General features: G+C 42.1%; 2 protein-coding genes across 2 annotated transcripts in view; one reads left to right on the plus strand and one right to left on the minus strand.

Annotated features, from left to right (window-relative positions):
- The window catches only part of LOC308702217 (uncharacterized protein), a gene marked incomplete at its 3' end in the record, with an annotated part of 28,974 nt that extends 27,919 nt beyond the window's left edge, over positions 1-1,055 (minus strand). Inside the window, exon 1 of the mRNA XM_081384884.1 lies at positions 416-1,055. Within this exon, the coding sequence (XP_081241010.1) occupies positions 416-988 (573 nt within the window). The 5' untranslated portion in view covers positions 989-1,055. The remainder of the gene's footprint in view (positions 1-415) is intronic.
- Positions 1,056-7,011: 5,956 nt separating this feature from the next.
- LOC308702002 (uncharacterized protein) lies at positions 7,012-13,486 on the plus strand. Its single transcript, XM_081384552.1, has 4 exons — positions 7,012-7,577; positions 10,698-10,757; positions 12,134-12,382; positions 13,316-13,486. Exons 1-4 carry the CDS (start codon positions 7,526-7,528, stop codon positions 13,462-13,464), a joined length of 510 nt encoding a protein of 169 aa, XP_081240678.1. The 5' UTR covers positions 7,012-7,525; the 3' UTR covers positions 13,465-13,486.
- Positions 13,487-24,932: the final 11,446 nt, after the last annotated feature.

The following is a 24,932-nucleotide window of genomic DNA, read 5'->3' on the forward strand; positions in this document are numbered from 1 at the left end:
AAACCAACAACAGGAAATGTCACATAAAACGAGAGATTATAAAACGAATATGAAGCCAAAGTGTCAGCATTATTTCATTTACTTTTACAAGTAAGTGGCCTTTATTATAATTAACATAATATTATCTGCAAGTCCCATTTTTAAAGATCTGAGATTTGAATAACACTACAAGTGCACATTCAGTACAATTAAACTGACTTATTTTTTTTAAACCGCTGTAGTTGTTTAGATTACTTTTTGTCTCCTTTTGAGGTTAGAGCTGTGAATGTGACTAAAATAGATGAGACGTTCTTCAAAATATCATATTTTAAATTCCACAGAAGAAAGAAAGTCAAACCGTTTTAGATCGGTATGACGGTGAGTAAATGAAGACAGAATTTTCACTTTTGCTCAAACAATCTCTTTAAGTTCATACCTGTTTCTCAGTCCTCTGTGCTGCTGCTGATACAGTTTTGTGTTTTTTATGTTCATACTCCTTACACCGTACACAAATGTATTGTTGATCAGTGATACAGAACATTTCTAGCTCTTTATCATGTTTACGGCAGATCATGTCCTGCAGTCGTCCAGTGGCATCAATCACTTTGTGTGGCTTACGTGAGTGATATTCCTCATGACGGTCAAAATGAGTTTGACAGTAAGATTCCTGACACACCAGACAGGACTTGATGGCTTTGTATTTTCTTCCAGTACAGACGTCACACTCCACGTCTCCGGATCCAGCGTAACAGTCAGCAGGAAGTTTAGTCTTCTTCAGTTTCTCCACCAGTTCAGCCAGAATGGTGTTTTTACCCAAAGTAGGTCTTGGACTGAAGGTCTGTCTGCACTGAGGGCAGCTGTAGACTCTCTTCTCATCCTCCCGATCCCAGTGGCCTGTAATACAGATCTTACAGTAACTGTGTCCACAGTGGATGGTCACTGGATCCTTCAGGAGATCCAGACACACTGGACACATGAACTCATCCTGAGAAAATCTGGCCTCTGCCATTTTACTGCATGAATACAGAGAGACACAAACACACAACAGCTCAACAATACATCAGTTTCTGTTTCCCTGAACTGGGCTGAAATAGTTTACTGCTTCTATGTTTGAGTGACGTGTGTAAAACAGGTGTGTCTGTAAAGCAGCTTCCTCATTCCTGCTCAAATAAATGTATGCAAAGTATGTTAGTGACAAGCAGCTCTGTGATCAGTAGTAAATGCTGCTCCATCTCTGAAAGCACTGCAAGTTTCAGTCACATATAACGTTAATTTGAAAAAGCAACATGTGTCAAACATCTGTCCAAACTTGTAATGTGAAGCGTTCATAAACCTGTTTTCCAACAAAAGACATTTAATAACATGTTTTTACTACAAACTTCCTTCATATCATCAGTCGAGTGTTTGAAATAACAGTCTTTTGTGAGCTGATGTATCATAGATATGACAGAATGAGACAGACAGTATATTATTTTATAGTATTCTAAACAGTGACAAAGGCTGTAGATTATCATTGCATTAGAAATAGGCCTATGCTATTACTTAGGTCTGATCTTCTGTGGGGTTTTTGTTTGTTTGTTTGTTTGGTCTTTTATCTTTGTGTCTGCGTGCCTTGTTGTCTTTTGAGCACATGGGTTTTGTTTTAACAGCTCACCATGTGCTCTGCTATAATTGTGGTGTTTCCCCTCCCACTTGTTATCCTTAATTATCCATCAATCTCCTCCCAGGAATTTCTTTGCCCAAGGGTCGTCTGTATTCCTTATCTGGTCCTGAGAGAGAGGCCATGGACAAGTATATTCAGGAAACCTTAAATCCCGGTCTTCTTCCTTGCCCGCCTGGGCTGGGTTCTTTGTCGTTAAGAAGGATGGCTCCCTGCGACCCTGCATTGACTACCGGGGTCTAAATGACATCACCATGAGAAACAGGTATCCTCCGCCTCTGATGTCATCAGCTTTTGAGTTGCTACAGGGAGCCAGTGTCTTTACCAAGCTAGACCTCCGTAATGCCTGCCATTTGATCTGGATACGTGAGGGGGATGAGTGGAAGACAGCCTTCAACACCCCAACGATCAAAGCCGATCCCGCTAAGGTAAGGCTGAATGGCCAACCCTTGACTCTCCGGAAGGCGCTGCAGTGGTTTCTGGGGTTCGCTAACTTCTACAGGCGATTCATCCGTAACTTTAGCCTGTTTGCTGCACACTTAACAGCACTCACCTCTCCTAAGGTACCTTTCAGATGGAATTCTTAGACTCAGGAGGCTTTTAACTGTCTTAAGTCCCGTTTCATCTCTGTTCCTGTTCTTTGTCTTCAAGATTCTGAACAGGAATTCATTGTTGAGGTGGATGCCATGATGTCGGGGGAGGCACGGTCCTGTCCCAGCGGTTCCCCAGAGATGGGAAGGTGCACCCTTGTGCCTTCTCTCACCGTCTGAGGCCCATTGAGAGAGATTATGACATAAGTAACAGGGAGCTGCTGGCAGTCAGGCTCTTCTTGGTCTGGATGGATCACAAGAATTTAGAGCAAGCCCGTTCGACTAAGAGGTTAAATGTTCGCCAGGCCCACTTTGCATTCTTCTTTGGGCGGTTTAACTTCTCCCTCTCGTATTGGCTGAGCTCCAAAAATGTTAAGCCTGACACACTGTCTCGTCTGTTCAAGGATCCTGGGGGGGAGACGGCCCCCGAAACCATTCTCTCCAGGGAGGTGGTGGTGAGGTCCCTTTCCTGAGGTGTCGAGTGGCTGGTGAGGGAGGCCGTGTGGGGGGGAGGTCCTGAGGGGGTGTTCGGAGGGTCGGTTGTTTGTGCTGGCTGCTCTGTGTCCTGAGGTCCTTCGGTGGGGGCATGAGTCCAGCGTAGCCTGTCATCTGGGGGGTTGGAGGTTTTCGTGGCCATCCATGGCCCAAGATGTCTGGCAGCTTGTGTTAGCTTGCTCGGTATGCGCTCAAAATAAGACGTCTAACCGGTCTCCTGTTGGTCTGTTGCAGCCTTCGCCCATTCGCTCTCGTCCTTGGTCACACCTGGCTCTTGATTTTGTTGATAGGTACACCATGATTCTGACGGTGGTGGACGGCTTCTCCAAGGCGGCCCATTTTATCCCCTTACCCAAGCTCCCCTCCACCAAGGAGACAGCAAAGGTGGTGGTGGACCACATGGATCCATGGTCTTCCGGTGGACGTGGTCTCTGACAGAGGACCCCAATTTGTCTCCCGGTTTCGTGAAAGAGTTTTGTAGACAGATTGGTTTTCATCCTCAGACCAACAGGTAGGCCGAGCGATCCAACCAGGATCTTGAGTGAGCTCTCTGCTGCCTGGCGTCACATAGTCTGTGTTCCTGGAGTCAGCAGCTTTCGTGGGTGGAATATTCCCACAACTCCCTGCAGGTAGTGTCTATGGGTATGTATCCTTTTAAATGTTCTGTGGGTTATCAACCACCTCTTTTCCCTGCACAGTATCACGGTCCCGTCTGCCTTGGCCCTTCTCCATCGGTGTCGTAGCACCTGGATGAGGGCTGAGGAGGGTTTGGCCCGGGTTTCCAGATGGACCCAAGCGTTGGCTGATCGTCAACACAGTGTGTTTGCAGTAGGTTTGTGGTAAGTTTTTTTTTTTTGGTGGGGGGGGGGGGTTGCTGTCATGACGTTGGTCTGATCTGCTGTGTTTTTTTTTTTGTCTTTTGTCTCCGTGTCTGTGTGCCTTGTTGTCTTTAGAGCACACAAGCATTGTTTTGACAGCTCGCCATGTGCTCCGCTGTCATTGTGGTGTTTCCCCTCCCACTCATTATCCATGCTGGGGCTGGACTGAGACCGATATATATATCAGAGATAATTAACACTGCATCACTGGTGATGCTTGGATCAGTCTTTGCTGTGAAGTGCTCTTTGACCCCGTGGACGATGATTTGGACTTTCTCTTTTCTTTTAGTGTTCCAGCAAAAATTTTCTGGGCTCATTGAGAGCAAAATAAACATTTCTGTTTCCTGCAACTGAATCCGTATTATTATGGAAATACCGAAAGGGCTTGAAGAACTCAAATACACCATTGCAGCAGTCGTGTGTTTGTCTTGATGTTTAATCAGATGCCAGATAGCTTGATGCCTTTTTCCACATTATGGTATTCCTGGAACATCATAAGATATTATATTACTTCTGTGAGACATACTTTTTCCCCAAATCATGCAGCCCTACTTTGTGTTGTGTTCTGCATGATGGGAAACTTGCATCTCAATCTGAACTGTCAGATCAGATTTAATTCCAAAAAAAATAAAAAATATAATCCTAACCACGAATGGCCCAGCCTTCCCGTGTATGCTTTTCCTTCAGTCTCACTCCTCATTCAGGTCATAAAGCGGATCAACGGGCCTATTAGTGGCCCTTCTCTGGCGGATCCAACCTTGGTTACCCAAGTTTATTCAGCTACTCTATGGCAAAATAGAGCATATTTTATAGGCAGATGCCCCGCCCATTCTGGCGGGCTCTGCGCTCAGCATGGTGGGCTTCGCACCAATTGGTTTGCACAGTTACGCCACTCTGCCATAAGTTTGTGCAGTTACCAGCCAATAGCGTGCGAGTAAGTCTCAGCACTATGCTGACTGTGCAGTAGCACTGCGTTATAAAAGTTTTCAGTATTCGGAAAAAAGGAGTTTCCCCATAGCGTATAGCTACGCAATACTTGTTCCCTTATCTCAGGTAAATTTTTGGTAAATCTTTCATTTACAGTGTTCTTGTTACATATTACATGTATTTACTACGGTAATAACAGCAAGCAACTAACCTTAAAGGAACCCTATTGTAAGTACATGTTGTTAATTAATATTACCCAATACTTATTTTTATTATTACACTGTAACAAAGACATCTTAAAGGGCATCTATTATGCCCCTTTTTACAAGATGTAAAATAAGTCTCTGATGTCCCCAGAGTGTGTATGGGAAGTTTTAACTGAAAATACCCCACAGATATTTTTGAGTCGGACGATGCCCACAGTGCCAGAGAATATATGCTGCATGGAGATTGTACAAGTATAGTTTAGTTTAATTATGGTTATAAATGATTTGTCGTCTGGCTTTTATCCACTTTTAGTACATGCCTGTTGTAGCTGTAGAATGAATGCCAAAAATGTACTGATGAGTTTTATGAAGATTATTGTACTTCACACAAAAGATGAAAATCACTGTAAGAGCTGAATAAAACACAGTACAAGTGCGCATTAAAGTCTTAAAAGTCTCTTAAGAGTCCATAAACTGAACTCTCTCTCTCTCCCTTGTATTATCATCAACGTACACAGCGAATTACACAAAAACACTTGTTACAACTAAAAGTAAACAAATATATAGACCTTTTCAGTGGGTGCTTAATAATTAACTGGTAAACTTTATATTCGTAAAACAACTCTGATGAACTGTAATAAAGTGCACGCTGTTCATTACTGCCGTGACCAGTATCGATCCGGAGACTGTAAGTTGAATCACGAACAAAACAGTTGATACAGATCCATCCTCGAGTAACAACTTTTTAGCAAGCCTGCATTGTACGCACTTTTGTTCACAAAGCAGTCTGTTGTAAAATGATTTGCGCAAACATAAAAGCATTTTGGTAGATTGGGGGAGTAGTAAGTGTTATTGTTTAATGTCATATAATAAGCGTATAATAATACGAAAAAATAATAATACTGAAGGTTTTTGAATTAATATAGATTTTCTGGTAACAGACTTCACAGGGATTCACATGACTAATAGATCCTGTATTTACATTTGGTCTCTTTATGCAATATTTCTGACTGGATTTTTGTATTAGAGATAGAAAGCAATGCAATAATTTAAAGGAAGTGTTTTGAGATGCATAAATATGCAACCAGAGCAGAAGCAAAACAGCGGGGGAGTAAATTGCTCACTGGCCCAAAATATGGACTATGCTCTGTTGCTGAGTAGTTCCTTATTTACTGTGGGAATTGTGGACGAGGCTATCCACAGTCCCACAGTATATCCCAAGCAGTGGCGAATTTAGCAAATCGGGGGCCCAAGGCGAGGTAGGGCTAGGGCCCCTCCCCATCCAAACTTTAAAAGAGAACGAAACAAAATGTAACGACTGAATGGTGGATAGGCAGGTAAAGCTAATCAACGGGGAAGTAAAGGTTAGAGAGGAGAAAAAACGTCCCCTTTAAACCCTGCATATACACTTCTTTACTCCTAAACAGAAACATGTTACAATGTTTACATGGTACAATTTCTGGTAAGCTATGTTGTTGTTGTTTTTTTTTGCTTAACAAATTTCACCATTTCGATTCAATTCTTGTGATTTGATTCAATATTGACTCATTTGGATAAATATTAGGTAACGTTACACAAGATAGGCGTTACTTTTTCTCAAGGAAAAAAGCCCTATTAGCTGGTATAATTTAAGGTTAAAAAAAGTAATAGTAGGCTACACATATTTAGCCAAATACAATTAAATGGCTTTCCTGATGTTATGTGACGATTGTTCTCCAGCTGTTTTACCTCTTTCCGCGGTTGAAAAACACTTATTGATCGATATTATGAATGAGGAATATACATTTCGGTAAGTTATACTGTATCTTTCAACATTGTTAATTTGTGTTTATTTACTATTTGCTAGAGATGATCAGTTCACGTGCCGCTAGGAATCTGTCACTTCACATTAAAACGGCAAAACGGTATTTATTGTTTGAATTTATTTCGTAATAGAATTAACAGAATCGGACAGCTGAGATTTTTTTAAATATCATGATTCATAAGTAAACTGCTCAGTTTTGTATGTCGATCTCCATGTCCTCTTTGCTTCACGATTTTTCTGTGCGTTGGACGTTGTTGTTCCTGATCTGTATCCACAACAGTAGCCGTAAAAAAAGTTTGTCATCTTTGGCAGCGATCACTAATTGCGATTGACTAATCACAATCACTGCTGTAAAAGCTGATCATTCAGCAGATGAACTGTGAGAGCCTGCTGAATCTCATTTTTACTTAAGTTATTTGAAAAGGGATGTGGTTTGTGGGCAGCTACACAACTGCTGGTGCGTGACAGAGCTGTGTGATGAAGGTAAAGGGTTCTTCATGCACATGAAACCACCAGACCTCACCGACATGTTTTAAAACTAGACAGACTATTTTAAGTACACTTAAGGAAAATGTTTGTCAGTAAACGGTTTGCTTCAATTCTGCTTATTTTGTGTGGTAAGTCAGACTTCTGTTGTTCAGTTTGAGTCTTTGCAGTTTCTTGTAAAAGGAACTTCATGCCACTCTTGTTCTCCAGGTGTGTTTATTGTTGCTGAGACAGATGAAGTCAAGACAATATCAGTGATGAAGGGAGATTCTGTAACTTTACATACTGGTGTTAGTGACGTTAACAGAGATATACAGATACTGTGGCTATTTGGACCTGAGAATCCAGACACTCTCATTGCTGAAATCTATAAACTGAAAATCTTTATACATGGCAGTTATGAGGGACTTAAAGACAGATTGCAGATGGACCCGTAGACTGGATCTCTCGTTATTGGGAACATCACAACCAGTCACTCAGGACTCTATACGGCACAGATTATGACAGATTATACAGTGACCATTTATAAAAGATTCAGTGTTATTGTTTATGGTGAGTTACCATCTTTTTTCTTATATACTGAAATTTATATATTAGACATGACCAATATGTATCAGGAAAATATATTGGTAATCTGTTAAAAAATATATTTATAGAAATGTATTTTTAATCTATTTTTCCTGATGTCATGTTTTGGGTTTTGTTTCTTGTTCCTGGTTCTTGTCTTGTCATGTGATTCCCTGTTTGTCATGTGATTGTCACAGTGTCTGGTTGGTGTTCCCTGGGTGTCCACTAGAGGTCTCTTCCCCATACCATCACCACCTCATCATGAACTGCATTTCCCATAATCCTTTGTCTGAACTCATCACTGATCATTGCACACAGCTGTTTCCACTCACATTGTTTGTACCTGTCTATTTATACCCTGTCTGTTTCTGTGATTGTTGTGGATTCCTTGTTTAATGTCTATTTGCACTTCTCTGTGCCACTCCTGGTTGTTTCTTGTTTATCCAACTGTCTTGTATGGATTTTGACCATTTGCCTGGCTGGATTGTGAGTACCCATTAAACTGCACTTGGACCTTACCTTTTTGTGTGTGCATCCCGTGACAGCAGTACAGGGTTTTGTTTCCTTCCCCCAAACACTGAGAAGGAGAGGAGGGGACGAGTCTGAAATTTAATGGCCCTACGTCAGCAGGGCCAGACGGTGGGTTGCCTGTCTCAGGCATTTTTTTACTCTCTAGGCAGACATGGGTTATAACGATGCTACACTCAAGGATCTTTTTAACTGTTGCCTTGATGACTCTTTGCCTCGATGGGAGATGAAGGGGCTGGAGATCCTGGACTTTTGGGGTTTCACCAGATACCTTCATCATCGGAGCCAGTGGGATACTCCAGTCACGCCTTCGTCTCCTGACGGGATGGCTGACCCTGCGCCTGTGTCTCGTAACAAGATGGCCGCCATGCCCTTGCCGGAGATTGTAGCGCCTCCAGAGGCGGTGGGCTCGATGCCACCATCTTGCCATCATAGGAGGAGGAGGAGGAAGCAGGCGTCCACCGTCCCTCAAGACATGAAGGTCGTCACGTCTACCGATCCAGAGACTGTTCACGTCACATCTGCCGAGCCAGTGTCTCCGGACAAGATGGCCGCCGCCGAGCCAGTGACTGTTCACGTCACCTCTGCCGATCCAGGGTCTCCGGACAAGATGGCCGCCACCGAGCCAGTGTCTCCGGACAAGATGGCCTCTGCCAATCCAGAGACTATTCACGTCACGTCTGCCGAGCCAGTGTCTCCGGACAAGATGGCCGCCGCTGAGCCAGTGACTGTTCACGTCAAATCTGCCGAGCCAGTGTCTCCAGACAAGATGGCCGCCGCCGAGCCAGTGACTGTTCACGTCACATCTGCCGAGCCAGTGTCTCCGGACAAGATGGCCGCCGCCGAGCCAGTGACTGTTCACGTCACCTCTGCCGATCCAGTGTCTCCGGACAAGATGGCCGCCACCGAGCCAGTGTCTCCGGACAAGATGGCCTCTGCCAATCCAGAGACTATTCACGTCACGTCTGCCGAGCCAGTGTCTCCGGACAAGATGGCCGCCGCTGAGCCAGTGACTGTTCACGTCAAATCTGCCGAGCCAGTGTCTCCGGACAAGATGGCCGCCGCCGAGCCAGTGACTGTTCACGTCACATCTGCCGAGCCAGTGTCTCCGGACAAGATGGCCGCCGCCGAGCCAGTGACTGTTCACGTCACATCTGCCGAGCCAGTGTCTCCGGACAAGATGACCGCCGCCTAGCCAGTGTCTCTGGACAAGATGGCCTCTGCCGATCCAGTGACTGTTCACGTCACATCTGCCGAGCCAGTGTCTCCGGACAAGATGGCCGCCGCCGAGCCAGTGACTGTTCACGTCACATCTGCCGAGCCAGTGTCTCCGGACAAGATGGCCGCCGCCGAGCCAGTGACTGTTCACGTCACATCTGCCGAGCCAGTGTCTCCGGACAAGATGGTCGCTGCCTAGCCAGTGTCTCCGGACAAGATGGCCTCTGCCGATCCAGAGACTGTTCACGTCAAGTCTGCCGAGCCAGTGTCTCCGGACAAGATGGCCGCCGCCGAGCCAGTGTCTCCAGACAAGATGGCCACTGCCGAGCCTCCTGAGCCGGTGAATGTTCCTGTTCCTGAGCCAGGGTCTGTTCCTGAGCCGGTGCCTGTTCGTGTTTCTGAGCCGGTGTCTGTTCCTGTGCCATGGCCGCCCGAGGGGTCGTCTCCGCCGTGGCCGCCCGAGGGGTCGTCTCCGTCGTGCCCGCCCGATGGACTGTCTGTCTCATCCTGGTCGCCCGATGGACTGTCTGCTGCGCCCTGGCCGCCCGATGGACTGTCCGCTCCGCCAGGGCCACCTGTTAAGCCATCCATTCCGGTTCTTGTTCCCCTCCATAGACCTGGCCCCCCATTCCTCCCCCTGATCGTCCACCGTTCCACTTCCCTCCTGGACTCGTGGGGTTTTTTTTTTTGTTTGTTTTTTTTGTTTCTGAGGTAGCTGCTCCTTAGAGGGGGGGGGGGTAATGTCACAGTGTCTGGTTGGTGTTCCCTGGGTGTCCACTAGAGGTCTCTTCCCCATACCGTCACCACCTCATGAACTGCATTTCCCATAATTCTTTGTCTGAACTCATCACTGATCATTGCACACAGCTGTTTCCACTCACACTGTTTGTACCTGTCTATTTATACCCTGTCTGTTTCTGTGATTGTTGTGGATTCCTTGTTTAATGTCTATTTGAACTTCTCTGTTCCACTCCTGGTTGTTTCTTGTTTATCGAACTGTCTTGTATGGATTTTGACCTTTTGCCTGGCTGGATTGTGAGTACCCATTAAACTGCACTTGGACCTTACCTTTTTGTGTGTGCATCCCGTGACAGTGATCCTGCCATGTGTCTTGTCATTGGTTAATTGTCTGATTATTGTTCACAGGTGTCCCTTGTCTTGTCGTTAGTCTTGTGTATTTAAGCCCTCATGTTTGCCCTGTGTCTTTGTCTAGAATTGCATGTTTTTCAAGGTTCTTGTCTTTGTTTCCAGTTTCCAGCCTTTGTTTAATGTTTGTTTTGTTAAAGTTGCATTTGGGTTCATGTCAACTTGCCTCCTGGATTACATCATTACACCTGATATAATTCTGTTATTTTGAAGCACCGGTCCCATTGCCTGTCATCGAAAGCAGCTCACTGGTCAGTGAGTGTCAGATATCTGGTGAGTAATACAATTAAAAAGTCTGGATAGTTTTGCAATGTTTGCCATACAGTTTACTTTCATACCATTCATATTTTTGCCATTTATATGGTATGTGTTCTGTGCACAATATGCAAATTGTGACAATGGTGTAGCATACCACTGCTGGAAACATTTGTCGGTAATTAATCACTACTGTTAACATATATATATTTTTTTTAAATTAGGCAGTATTTTTAGCTTTTAATGTTTAATTGCTAAATAATTATTTTGTTATTTAGAGCTCTTTGTAATTTGCTGTTTGGACAGTACAGAGTCACAAACTCCTATAGGATTGTGTTAAAGTTAACGGGGTCATGAACTGCATTGTTTTTTAATGTTTCCTGGGGTGCACTTACGTATAATGTTAGTATGATTTTTACATCAAAAACTGTCACAATTTAGAAATAAAAGGCATTTTTCCAAGGTTGTCTTTATCCTCTGATTTGAACGCTCTGTTTGAAGGGGCGTGTCTGCTGTGAGACTTCAGTGTAAACGCCTATTGCTGTGATTGGCTGACATCTTTGCAAATAAAATAGCTAGTATTACATGTGGAACTCTCTCGAAAACTTTTAGCACGTTTTTACTATTACAGTTCTCAAGGTTAACTAATGTGAAAAGTATTATATTTAGATCGTGGCACAAAAGGTTGCAGTGATGAGCATTGTAGCAGATCACAGAAATGTTGAGCGCATGAATGCAGTGATCTCGTCATTGCAACTCGATTTCTGCACAATAACGAATGCTTTCATCATAACCAAACTAACCTACATCCTTCATAGATGGATGCTGCAGTGATTTAGGTTAAAAATGCATAAATACCCTGGTGAAAAAAAGTATACTTTATTGTATTTGAAATATATTCCCTTTTTCAATAGTACATTGCAAATATACTAACAAAAATGGTACTATCTTTAAATATATTAAAAGTATTGTAGAATCATGTATATTTTTCTATTAATGTGCATTTGTGCATTAATGTGCACCACAACTTCCAATAGTAAAATTCAACTGCAGTAGCCACCGTTCAACCTGAAGAGGGCAGCACTCAGACGTTTTTACACCATATATTGTAGAATTAAAACACTTTATACCCAAATGTCAAAACATTTACTCGAATCAAAGAACAGCACTAATAAAACTAAAAAAAGTTGTTTTAGGGTTTCGTTACCCTTTAATAATTAGGCCGTATCATGTAAAATGTGTCCAAACACCAAATAAATAGGCTATCTGGCCAATTCCTGTTTGAGCGGTCGGGTGTGTCAGCAGCATGTTGACAAAGTTATTTTGAGACTCAAAAGCAAGCTCACTTCTTCCACTAGTGTTGCAGTAATGTGCTACTGCTTGTTTTGGTCCAGACAGAGGCTTCTCCTGTGAGGACTGTGCAGTGAAGTGTTCAGCTGAAAATGGACCAGGAGTCTCTCTGTCGTGGTATAAAGGGAGAGAAAGACTGAATCAGACCAGCACCCCTGAGCTCAACATTAATATCTCTCTCCCACTGGAGATAAAAGAGAGAAACAGTGATGTGTATCATTGTGTGGTGGCTAACCCAATCAGCAACAAGACAATGCAATTCAGCTTCCAGCAACACTGTCCACAATATACAGGTCAAGTTCAATTCCAGCACATTTCTAATATTATGTGTTTGCCAACAAACTAATGAATTACCCTTAATTGCTCTGATATAAATACAATTAAATCAACACTAAATGTACTTCATTGTGGTTTCATTGTGTGCAGTATTTATCCAATAAACATCACAAAATAATGATGATTGTAGTTTCGAAAATAACATTAAAAAAAAAATCTATCTTAAGAGTTTTTAACTAGGTATTTGCAACCTGCTAGAGAACATTTGACTCGAAACCTTACAGAGATTGAGACAGGAAACTTACCCTTTCACAACTAGCTGCTCTCTTGATAATTATAACTCAAATACACTGATCAGCCACAACATTAAAACCACTGACAGGTGAAGTGAATAACATTAATTATATGGCACACTGGCACCTGTGAATGGGTGGGATATATTAGGCAGCAAGTGACCAGTCAGTTGTCGAATTTAATGTGTTGGAAGCAGGAAAAATGGTAAAAGATCTGAGTGACTTTGACAAGTGTTAAATAGTGATGGCTTGACGACTTGATCTCGGCAAGTCTTGTGGGCTGTTTCCGCTATGCAGTGGTTAGTTACCAAAAGTGGTGGAGGGAAGAACAACCAGTGAAGTGGCATCTAGGTCATGGGTGCCTAAAACTCACCTAACTAACAGGACTAAAGGATCTGCTGCGAATGTCTTTGTGCCAGAAACCACAGGACAGCTTCAGAGGTCTCGTGAATACATGCCTTGATGCATCAGAGCTGTTTTGGCAGCAAGACCTACACGATGTTAGACAGGTGGTTTTAATGATGTGGCTGATCAGTGTAAATTTTAGTGAGTTGCTTTTCTTTGAGGTCAGAATCCTTTCATGTCTCAAATAGAAAACTATTTGTACTATTTAGGTTTTTCAATCCTTTAATTCGGGTAACCTTTTTGTTTCCACAGATTCAAGTCCCTTTTGTGGTTGTACTGAAGCTGTGATCCGATTGGTCATCTCTGCTCTGGTGGGCGTGGCTGCTGTTGCTGTGCTGGTTTATGACATCAGATCCGAAAGAGCCGATGCCAGTCCCCAGATGAATGTCCGAGTGAAATGAAAATCTAAAATAAATAGCTCACAATAATAGTGTGATGTAGCATTTCTGTGTTTGTCTGCTATGTGGATGTAATTAAATTGTGAATGAGTTGTACATTTTGCAAGGATTTTGATCTAAGGATCAAAAGAGAATATGTGTGTGTGTGTTTGTGTGTGTTACTGGAGAGTATAAACAAGATCAAACCTAATACGGTGGCCTAAACTAATCACAATGAATCATGTGTGCAGTGATCATGGATACGTTTTGCCTTGCAAATTTGGATTTTTCCTAAAGTAGGCCTACACATCCTCTTTCAACTCAACAAAAATGAAACCATGGCAAGGGATGAAACAACAGTGTCTCATGAGCTGCAGTGTAGACACATTCAACATCTACATTGACTTTAAAGTCATTATGGAAAATCTATATTTTAACATGAACATAACAAAATATTCCAAGGCACTCACATGGTTAAGCATAAAAGACCTTCAATGAAATGGCGTGTTTCGGCTTGACACAGCATTCCCCAGCTTTTCTATATTTTAACATATGTACAGAGCAAAAAAACAAAACAAAAAAACACTGCTACAATGAAAATTTGAGAAGCTGAAAAAAATGTTTTAGACTGATTAATGCAAGTGAATCAACTGACTTTATTTAGTCAATATTTTATTACCACAAACTTTATATCCATCCATCCCTCAATTCTTCAAACCTATAGAGTCACAGGAGGCTGGAGTCCCACAGTCTCAGGACAAAGCTGTTATTTATATGTATACATTTATATTATTTTACATTAAATGCATGTCAATGTATATTGCTCACATGTAATTCTTTAAGGAATAAGGATATAATATAAATATACTGTCTCTAAAATTCTTTCACCCTAAAAATCAGTCCACCTTCTCGATTTGCTCAAACTAAACTCAAACTGACCCGGGTAGTCACTGAAACACCTGAACTGTCATGCGACGTGATATGCAAAGTTTTTGCCCTGAAAAGCAGGATTATGATACACACCCTCTTTTATGACTTGGTAAGGGAGGAAAATACACACTACTATGAGCTACTGTCTGTGCAGAACAATTTAATATATTCATGTTTTTAAAAGCTCAGTAATTAACACACACATGACCAGTACACACAGGTAATAAATACAGCATTTCACAGAAGCAATAATAGGCCAATAGTCCACTCCTCAGGATGTTTTTTGCTACCTTTTTTTCACTATTATTTTCTATTATCTTATACCTTGGTCCATCATAAGTTGATAACGACCACCCCCAACTCGGCCCTGTTTGGTCTCAGAGGCCAAAAAACTCCCTTTTTGGGAAAAGCTTTTGGCGGAATGATGTAATTGTGAATATTAAGGTACTGCAGCTACATAAATGGTCATATAACCCTAAAACTTTGCATGGTGTCTCCTGACACATAGGGGAAACTATCAGAAAAAGATTCTGGGGATTGCTGCCTTTTTGCTGTCAAATATCACTCTCAACATACCCAAAAAAAATGTCTGTCCGCCTGACAAATTGTCATCAAAAGTGATAATTTTCTATCATTTTATTATATATATCACTACCTCAAAAATGTACATGAAAAACTTCCCAACTTTATAAGCTTCAATTTAAGTCCAAGATGACCTTTCTATCTAGAGGATTACAGCAGGTAGGCTACAACAAAGGTTCTCCACTGTACCTCAAATTGGAGAAAACATAAATTCAAGCATTACCATTCCATATGGGTTCCATAAGTCCACAAGGAATAAAGATGACTCTAGTGTGCAGTCTGTTATTAAAAAGCCAACCTTCAATAGAGTAAACGTTAGTAACCTTCTGTACAGGTAAACATTCTTTACAGTCAAATGGCGAAACTAAAATACAGCTCAAACATAAAATAGAAAACATTTCTTTGGTTCTTAGATCTTTTTGCTGCTTATCCTTCGATGACTGGTCATGTTAGTGTATTGTATTAGTGTAGAATATAAACTCTCAATCATCATTTTCGTCATCTACATCTGTATTCGTATGGATTTCATCAGTCAAATCATCTTCATCCGCTTCATTCTCTCCCAAGACATCAACAAGGGCTTTGGGGATGACGTCGCCCTCAAACCATAGTGGTTCTACACTGTAAAAAATTTCAAACTTAATCAAAGTCAAGGGTCAAGAGGCCAACTAAAGCAAACACTGATCTCCGTGATGGTGACCTCAAACGAAAACATTTTCAATAAGACATCAACATCTAAACCTCTGTTAATTCTCAATAAAAACAATTCTGTAGACTTGTGACAGAAAATAAAGTCAGTTTGGTTAATAATATAGAAATATTTATATTCTACACTAACACAATACACTAACATGACCAGTTGTCAAAGAACAGCATGGGTAAGCAGCAAAAAGATCTAAGAACCAAGAATCTAAGTTTTCTATTTTACGTTTGAGCTGTATTTTAGTTTCATTATCTGTCAGTCACTCTCTACGCAAGTCGTGACCGACAGATAGGAAAATCTAGGCCAATCTACTTCAAGTGAAACTAAAACAAGCCAATACACATTGGCATGCAATCATTTGCATCAGCTGTTCAGCCTCGCAGAGCAAGTATATAATGAGTAGAAGGTGCGATTGCATTTCAGTTTTTTGCTTCGGAGCCAAGAACTTCGATATGTTCTACATATCTTCAAGGAGATTGTGAAACTGAGCGAGCTTCTTCTTCTTCGGACTTCTCCACACTGGTGTGGGTGACATAGCACAGCAGCGTGAGCGGTCGTTTTTCTCTCTCTTTCTTTTCTTTTTGTTTTTGTTTTGACTTGAGCAAACAAAGCTGTTCTCACAGCTGGTAAGGTGCACTTGAGAGTGCTCAAAGGCCGTTTTCACGGCTGGTAAGACCAGCGAGGAGAGAGAGCGCACAGACAGGTGCACATTCCTGTCTGTGTTTGCAGTGACCGCTCCCCTGCGTGCTTCAGGACTAACGAGATTAGTCCCTAAAAGAGCTTACACGGATAGAACGCGTCTTTATAAAGATGACATTCTATCTGTGTGTTTCTGTGAATGAGGTCATTACCTGGGATCGTGGGATGGCACCTTTTACTGCCAGAGCGGTCTACTCTTCGGGAGATGGTGACCGCACAGCTCCCTCCCTTAAAAGAGGGCCGGGTGGACAATCCTTTGTTCCCTTTTGTTTTTATTCAAAAACAAACACGGCGGGTATACAGCAGGATACGCGGTACCCAAATTTTCAATAAAGGAGCAGTTTCTTTCATCTCTGGGTCTGAAGAGGGCCCAGAGAGCAGTGGGGGGAGAGAATCCTCACCACTCTCATTCACCTCTTTTATCGCCAGCAGGCAGCAGGCAGCAGTGAGCAGTTTGAGAATGCAACCAAGCCGCCTCCTGCACCTCCTGCCTCGTGGAACCAGGTAAGTGTAGCACAGCACACTCAGACTCCGCTACGGGCTGCCTCCCAGAGAGAGCCTCCCGAGCCGAGTCCCTGTGTTCCACCTCGCTGCCCCACTCCGGGTATGCCTACGGTCCGGTCCTGCTTGTACGGTCTCGGCGAACGTGGTTAGCACTCCCCAGTCCGTCTCGCTGGCTCATTCGGACCATCAGGCTTGGCTATGCGATTCAGTACAGTGAGAGCAGCCGATGCCCATGTCTTGCGAGCAGAGATCGCAGTCCTACTGGAGAAGGACGCGATAGAGTCGGTCCCTCCAGCCGATATGAGGTCAGGGCACTATAGTCCCTACTTAATTGTACCCAAGAAAGGTGGTGGGTTCAAAATGCTCATGCAGAAATGCATTTTCGAATGCATCCGTCCCCAAGATTGGTTTGCAGCGATCGGCCTGAAGGACGCACACTTTCATGTCTTGATTCTTCCTCAACAGGGTCGAGCATATCAGTACAAAGTCCTGCCCGTGTCTTCACGAAAGTCACGGAGGGCCCCCTGTTCCCATGAGAGAATAGGGCGTGCTCATCCTCAACTATCTGGACGACTGACTTATATTAGCACACTCTCGAGATCAGTTCTGTGAACACAGGGACCTTGTGCTCAGGCACCTCAGCCAGTTGGGTGTTCAGGTCAACTGGGAGAAGAGCAAACTCGCCCCCGTGCAGAGGATCTATTTTCTCGGTATGGATTTGGATTCGGTCGCACAGACAGCACGCCTCACAGAGTAACGTGCTTAGTCTGTACTGAACACCTACAAAGGCGGTCCCACTGAAATTCTTACAGAGGCTCCTGGGGCATATGGCAGCAGCATCAGCGGTAACTCCGCTCAGGCAGCTCCATATGAGACCGCTTCAGCACTGGTTTCATGGCCGAGACCCGAGATGGGCGTGGCATCACGGCACTCACCGGGTGACAATCACACCGGTGTGCCGCCAGACCTTCAGCCCGTGGTCAGACCCCTTGTTCCTGCGGGAAAGAGTCCCCTTAAAACAGGTGTCCAGGCATGCTGTGGTGTTAAGAGATGGTGCCACGTACCACGGAAATGTAGTGTCATGGATGTGGATGGGCGCTCAACTGCATTGGCACATCAACTGCCTCGAGTTGCTAGCAGTACGTCTCGCTCTGAGCCGCTTAAAGAGGCCGCTACAGGGCGTAAAGAGACGTACTGGTCCGTGCAAAGGCTGTCTCCCTCCACGCTCAAATTACATGCTACTGCTATTTCAGCTTATCATGACCACATACATGGCAAATCAGTTGGAAAGTACGACTTGCTCGTCCCCCTCCATACCTTCTTGGGACCTTTCCCTGGTGCTTTGAGCTCTTCAGGATGCTCCCTTTGAGCCTTTGCAGTCAGCAGACTTAGAGCTTCTCTCTTTGAAGACTTTGCTGCTGATTGCACTGGTCTCTATCAAGAGGGTAAGGGGCCTGCAAGCATTTTCGGTCAACGAATTGTGCCTAGAGTTAGGGCCGGGTGACAACCATGTTGTACTGAGACCCCGGCCTGGCTATGTGCCCAAGGTTCCTACCACTCCCTTCAGAGATCAGGTGTTAGGCTGGGTTCCATATGTGTGACCCTACGGGGATCCCATATGTGTATACTTCCACGGCTGCTCCTAATCGAAGCCCCGTGTCTTTCCCTTGGGCTAAGTTACACAATATTCATATGCAGTACAACCTTTGGGCTTGTCCATATGTATTTTTTTACATAACTCCCTCGAAGAATGTGGATTCCGCAGCATTCCCCTTCCATAGAAAGGGCACGTTTTCGCAGTGTTATCCAATAATCTCACTGTATGGGTTATCATGGAACAACAGTGACAGATACGCTCTGTGTAAGCTCTTTCCTATCATCCTTCCAGGCAAGAAGGGGTATATGCTTACACCGGGCGCTGGCTGCACTGGGGTACAGCAGCTGTGGCGCTTTGGTAGGGATTCCTATCAGTCGGTCACAACGTACTTCGAGAGTGACCGACCGATAAGGGAACGTCTTGGTTACATATGGTAACCCTCGTACATCCCATCGTCACATCTGCTGCTCCCTGCCGGGGTGGCCAGCTTACCAGGCTTGGCTCCTCAGCAAAAAAGGAGCTCACCTCGCACCTGCTGCTCATTATATACCCTGCACTGCGAGGCTTAACAGCTGATGCAAATGATTGCATGCCAGCGTGTCTAGCGAGATTCCTATTTAGACGTTTCGCCATTTGGCAGTAAAGAATTTTTACCTGTACAGGAGGTTACTAACGTTTACTCTATTGAAGATTGGCTTTTTAATAACAGACTGCACACTAGAGTCATCTTTATTCCTTGTGTTGTGAGGACTTTGTGGACTTTAATAAATCTCACATTTGGTTAACCCTCTGGGGACCAAAAACGCGCCGGCGCGTTTTGCTCGTTTTTTTTTTTAGCAATGAAAAATAAACACAAAATGCTCTGTTAACAGGGCCGGCGCTCCGCACACGCACATCTGGGTCAAATCTGGGTCGTGAAAAATCATCACAATAGGGTACTAGTATAAATAACAAATAAAATATGTCTAAAACATGTTAATATTGGGTTTAAGTGGTCGTTCAATGAGGCCTATTATATGTTGATCCGACGAAATTATGTGTGTATTTAAGTGGTCCAGGGGTAGAATGTTTGCCAAGCGACTCAGAGGTTTTGAGTTCTAATCCACAATCATATAGTTTTTTTTTTTCTCTCATCAAATCCGATTTTGTTTTTCAGTGGTTGTATATCAGACAGGGACACTTTTTGTGCTTTTTGTTTTCTAATTGTACCGGAGCGAATAGAGAGTCTCTCCACAACGGATTGAAACGCGCGTCTGAGTGAGGCTGTGCGCGAGCCAGAAACAAACAGATCCGCGCCACTGATCGCTCGGCAACGAGCACTTTGATAATTTGATTTAAAAAAACAACACATTTCAGCGCTAGATCGACTCTTATTTTAAAAACGAATGAAATGAATGCTCTGCTGGTTAACTGGAGACGTTTTGTTTGTTTGTATTGGTACATTCGTGCCGCGAGATGTTTCAAAAGTGGTGGGGACATGTCCTACCCGCAAATTACGCCTATGCGTGTATGCATGTCCAGGGGCGTCGCTAGTAGTGCAAAAGATCCGGGGCTTTAGCCCTGCATGTTGAGTCTTTTTTTTTTTTAAAACTTTGAAACTGCAATTAGGAGAAAAAAAACCCCACAATCTCAGTGTTTGTATATTTTCATATTCACAGAGTTGTCAAATTAATTATGTACAGAATTATTATATTGTGCCTGACCTTTGCACTTTTAACTTTGTGTTTACATTGTTCAGTTCCAAATCTGTGTTTTTAGTAATTGTGGTGGTATTTGGTATTTATAATTTTAACCTTTATATTATTTATTTCTTTTCATGTTTGGTGCCATTGTTAATGTAAAATTATTTATTTGCAGCAGTTATTTTGGAAGTAAAGAGAACCTAACTAAGAAATTCTGAATGGTTGTTATTCCTTTGGTGGGGTGGGGGGGGGGGGGGCACCACCAAGCGTTTGTGCTTAGGGCACCCAAATGGCTAGCGCCGGCCCTGTCTGTTAATTTTGATCTTTAATTTTCGTGTTATACATCAATCGATCCTGTTCAGTTTCTATTTTTTTTTCAGGATACTCACAATAGAAAAAAAGTGTTTTGCTTTTTGACAAATAAAGAAACTTTAACATGATGCGATGTCTGCCTTCTGTCTGTCAGAAAACTCCCATTTGAAACGCGTTCGAAAATGATCTATAACTCCGCGAAAATTCAGTCAAACAGGCAAACAGACCCACGGGCATAAAGCTTGAGATCGCAGCTGTTAAATGAAGTCACTTATATAAAAAACAAATATTATCAGCTTCTGTAATCTGTATAAAAAGAGAGCGACTCCAGTCGACCTCATTACGAGATGATTCACACTAATGTGACCACTCCCCCGAGAGCGCGTGCTATTCAAACGCAAATTCTGAGAACTATTTCAGAGCTGTGAAACGCCCACATCAGCTGTAAACAAAGCGCGTCGCGATGGTCGCGACTCCTCGCGAGTGAGACATTATAGCCTACCTTTATGGAGAAAAGTTTCCTCAGAACAGTGCTGATATGAGGAGCAATATATCCTGATATGAGGAGCAGATCCCGCTGAGAAGTGAGGTAGGCTGTTTTCTTTTCTCACGTGTGGAATAACGTTATGGAATAACGTTAGTGTAGGCCTATGCAAACCGCAAAAAGATGAATCGCATTTCTATAATATGACTCGCCTTTCTGTGTGATGAATGAAGGGTACATATTTGTAAAGACTGTTTAGCCTAAATATGAATCGCGCGTCTGTTTGTGAAAGAATAAACTGCTTTGCTATAGCCTACTGAGATGAGTAAAAATCGACTGGAATATGTTGAAATAAAATGTATTTGTATAAGCAACATATTAACCTGCAAAAAAATACTATTTTTGTCAAAAATAAATTCATAGACTAAGATGTTAGATGTTCCAATGTTGGCTATATTCAAACTAATGAATACATATGCTAAAATGTAGGCCTATAATCTTTTTTTTTTTTTTTTCAAAGAAATTGTACACTTGAAATATTGTTGAAATTGTAATTATTGTTGTAATTGTAACATTTTTAATAAAATAGCAAAACATATTTACAAGAGAGGTGTAAGCGAAATCTTAAATGGTCAATATAAGTCTTCTAAATACATCTTTTGTCTTTGCATTGTGGCTCAGTCAGTGTCACACCTGAATGAATGGCTAATTATGCAGAGTGGGTGTGGGACACTGTAATCTAAGGTGTAAACTACTCCTCCCCCTCGCATATTGGCTTTCCAAGCAAAACCTGTTTTACACCATTTAAATCAATGTATTTTTTTTTGTGAACGATAAAGCAAGACTATTTTCACATAATTTTGAAGCTAGAACTCAAAGGAACAACATCAATTACTCAAAAGTCTTGTGGACACATATTTAATATGTGTTTTGTGTTCTTAAATCAGCAACTTTCATTTTATTTTTTTCCAATATTAAACCACGCATAAACATTATTCTCTTAAAAATACAAACATCTACATACACGTTGCTCGCATATTATGGTAGCCCTGTTTGTGCTATATAGAGTGAATTTACACCTTAGCCATTAACATGTTTACAAATAACTGAAAAAAGCACAAATATCAAGGCATGTCAGAACATCTCAAGGACCCCAAAAACAGCTTGGTCCCCAGAGGGTTAATTGATTTTGTGTGAATGTACCCTCTGTTGCACCCTGACCCCAGTCCACCTAGGGGCATAACATTACTCACTTTTCATGCAATTCACTTCATATAGTATAGCAGTACGTAAGTCAAGTCTCAACTCTTGTTTAAGACATTGTTCATATGCAAAAAATATGCTTAATGGTAATGGTAATGCTAGAAAGTTCTGTTTTCTCCGATTTGAGGTACAGTGGAGATCTTTGGATATACCAGCTGTAATCCTCTAGATAGAAAGGTCATCTTGGACTTAAATTGAAGCTTATAAACTTGGGAAGTTTTTCATGTACATTTGAGGCAGTGGTATATATAATAAAATGCTTGAAAATGATTTCTTTTGGGGTATGTTGAGGGTGATATTTGACAGCAAAAAGGCAGCCATCCCCAGAATCTTTTTGTGCTAGTTTCCCCTATGTGTCAGGATACACCATGCAAAATGTTGGGGTTATGTGGCCATTTATGTAGCTGCAGTACCTTAATATTCACAATTACATCATTCCGCCAAAGGTTTTTGGCCCCTGAGACCAAACGGGGCCGAGTTGGGGGTGGTCGTAATCAACTTATGATGGACCAAAGTATAAGATAATAGAAAATAATAGTGAAAAAAGGTAGCAAAAAACCTTCCTGAGGAGTGGACCTGGCTCCAGGCCTATAAATATAAGCTATGTTTCCATCACCACGTTTTTATCCGAATTATGTGATATCGAATGAAAAATGCCTTATGGAAACAGCAAAATTCGATTGAATTTCTTGAATATCGACTAAAATGAAATACGGTCGGTCTGATCGGATTTCATCTTGATCGATATACGGTTTATGCGATAAACGCTGATGGAAACGTTATTTGCCGAATAAATAATGGATTGCGATTAAGTTTTAGGTCATTTTATGGGTACAACCCACCACAAAAGAAAAAGTTTTAGTTAATTTCCGCCCAGTTTGCACCCATTATATACTGTCTGGTTTGCACACATGGCCGGTGTGGCGGTGTCAACAACGTGGACAAACGAGGAGACGAGATAGGCTACTTTTTGAATTGAATTTAACAGAAAAATAAAACGGCTATTATAGCAAAAATCTAAGAAATGCCATAACAGTCAAATAATGTCGCAATCAGCTGTCACATAAGCACATAGAGTCCTGCAATGGGTTGGGTTCCCGCATAAAAGTGGCTAAAACGGATGGATTGTGATATTCCTAAAATTCACAGGCGGGGATGCGGGTGGATAATGAACTCCTTGCGGGCGGGTAGCGGATGAAAAATATGTGCAATATTTATTTGTCTAAATTGCCATTACACACTCGCAAATATTGTGTTTTGGGCATCCTTAAAAATATTCTTTGCCGTTACCCGACCGATCCTGTCAATTTAGGACCGACCCAATAAATTTTTTTCCCCCTTTTAGTCCGACCGAATGGCCGGTTGTAAACTTGCGTTAAGATCGACCGATTTTTTTTTTTTTACTCTTCAAACAACTAATACAAATGCAATAAAATAATATTAATTATATTTTAGTAGGCCTATTGTATATAAAAATTGCGCATAGCCTATTATAGGCCTACAAACGTAGGCTACGCTCTTTCCTTTAAATAAAAACCCGTCAATCTAGCAAAATAATATTCAATGATTGTAGGGCAGGCTAATAAACCCATGTGTTGTAGCCCTGTCATTAAAAAACGATTTTTTTTTTTTTTGATTTTTTTTTTTATGTTGATTAGCCTATATGAAAAGTGAAAAAAAAGCATGAATAAGATAAGATGATCCCGAATATCGGGAGACAAATGGAGTGGGCAGACATGATTTTGACCACTTTATTAAGTTTGTTTTTGTAGAAAGACTTTCTTTAAAGTGAATTTCGTTTCGTATTAATTGTATCTTAATTTTAATCAATGTTTAATCAACCATTTTTCCTGGATTTAATAAATAAGAGCTAAATCTCAGGCAAAATAATCAGGACACGGAGAGGCGCCCGCGCGTGAACTGGAGGTCTACTTGAATGGCCCAAAACAAAGCGCACTTTAGCGCTCATTAGCCCATTCATGAGGCTATGGTGATGTTGAGAGAGGTGCGAGATAAAAATAAAGCACTTTAAATTGAATGATTTTAGCTTGTGTGCGATTTATTGCGGGCACGGGTCAGATCTGCTGAACTTTGCGCGTACGGGCGGGGCGGTCTCAAAAAATGGACCCGTGCAGGACTCTGCACCATTACAACTTGTGCAATAGGCCTATTGATTTTGTCTAGCAAAACTTTGTTCGCAAATGTTTGCTTGAATGTTGTGCGATTCAGTGCGAAAATGAATGGAAACACCTTAAAATGTCTCAAATCAATTCGATATACCAATTTGATCGCAAAACAGCATGTGACGTCATTACGCACAGGTTTTTATTCGCTTTAAAGCCGTTTTATGGAAACACACTTTCAGCAGCTTAATTCGCATAATTTTTTTTACCGAACTTCAGATAATTCGATTGACAAGTTGATGGAAACATAGCTATAGCTTTGTAGATACAGAGAAATGGTTTTAAATATCTGCATGTTGGGAGTTAGTTTGCATTTTATTTACACATATTTAAATTTTATTCACACACAAACACACATACTGTAGCCTACACAAATCTAGTGCATTTGCAATATTTACTTTGCATTGTAATGAATATAGTAGATGGTATTGGTGCCACTGTCAAGCGGGCATTATTTTATAAAGCACAAGTTGGTTGATTTTAGAGGAAAACACTGCTCCAGTTTACATGGATTATCTTGTTTTTTTATGGAGAATCCCTGTGTAGGAGAATT

The sequence above is a fragment of the Scardinius erythrophthalmus genome (assembly GCF_964197995.2).
Source record: "Scardinius erythrophthalmus genome assembly, chromosome: 14".
Classification (NCBI taxonomy): domain Eukaryota; kingdom Metazoa; phylum Chordata; class Actinopteri; order Cypriniformes; family Leuciscidae; genus Scardinius; species Scardinius erythrophthalmus.

Bases quoted from the DNA above. Each gene is read 5' to 3' on its own strand.
- LOC308702002 (XM_081384552.1), top strand. From the start codon at position 7,526: ATGACAGATTATACAGTGACCATTTATAAAAGATTCAGTGTTATTGTT. The intron at 10,758-12,133 runs GTGAGTAATACA...GTTTTGGTCCAG, and splicing joins CAGTGAGTGTCAGATATCTG to ACAGAGGCTTCTCCTGTGAG. The intron at 12,383-13,315 runs GTCAAGTTCAAT...TTGTTTCCACAG, and splicing joins ACACTGTCCACAATATACAG to ATTCAAGTCCCTTTTGTGGT.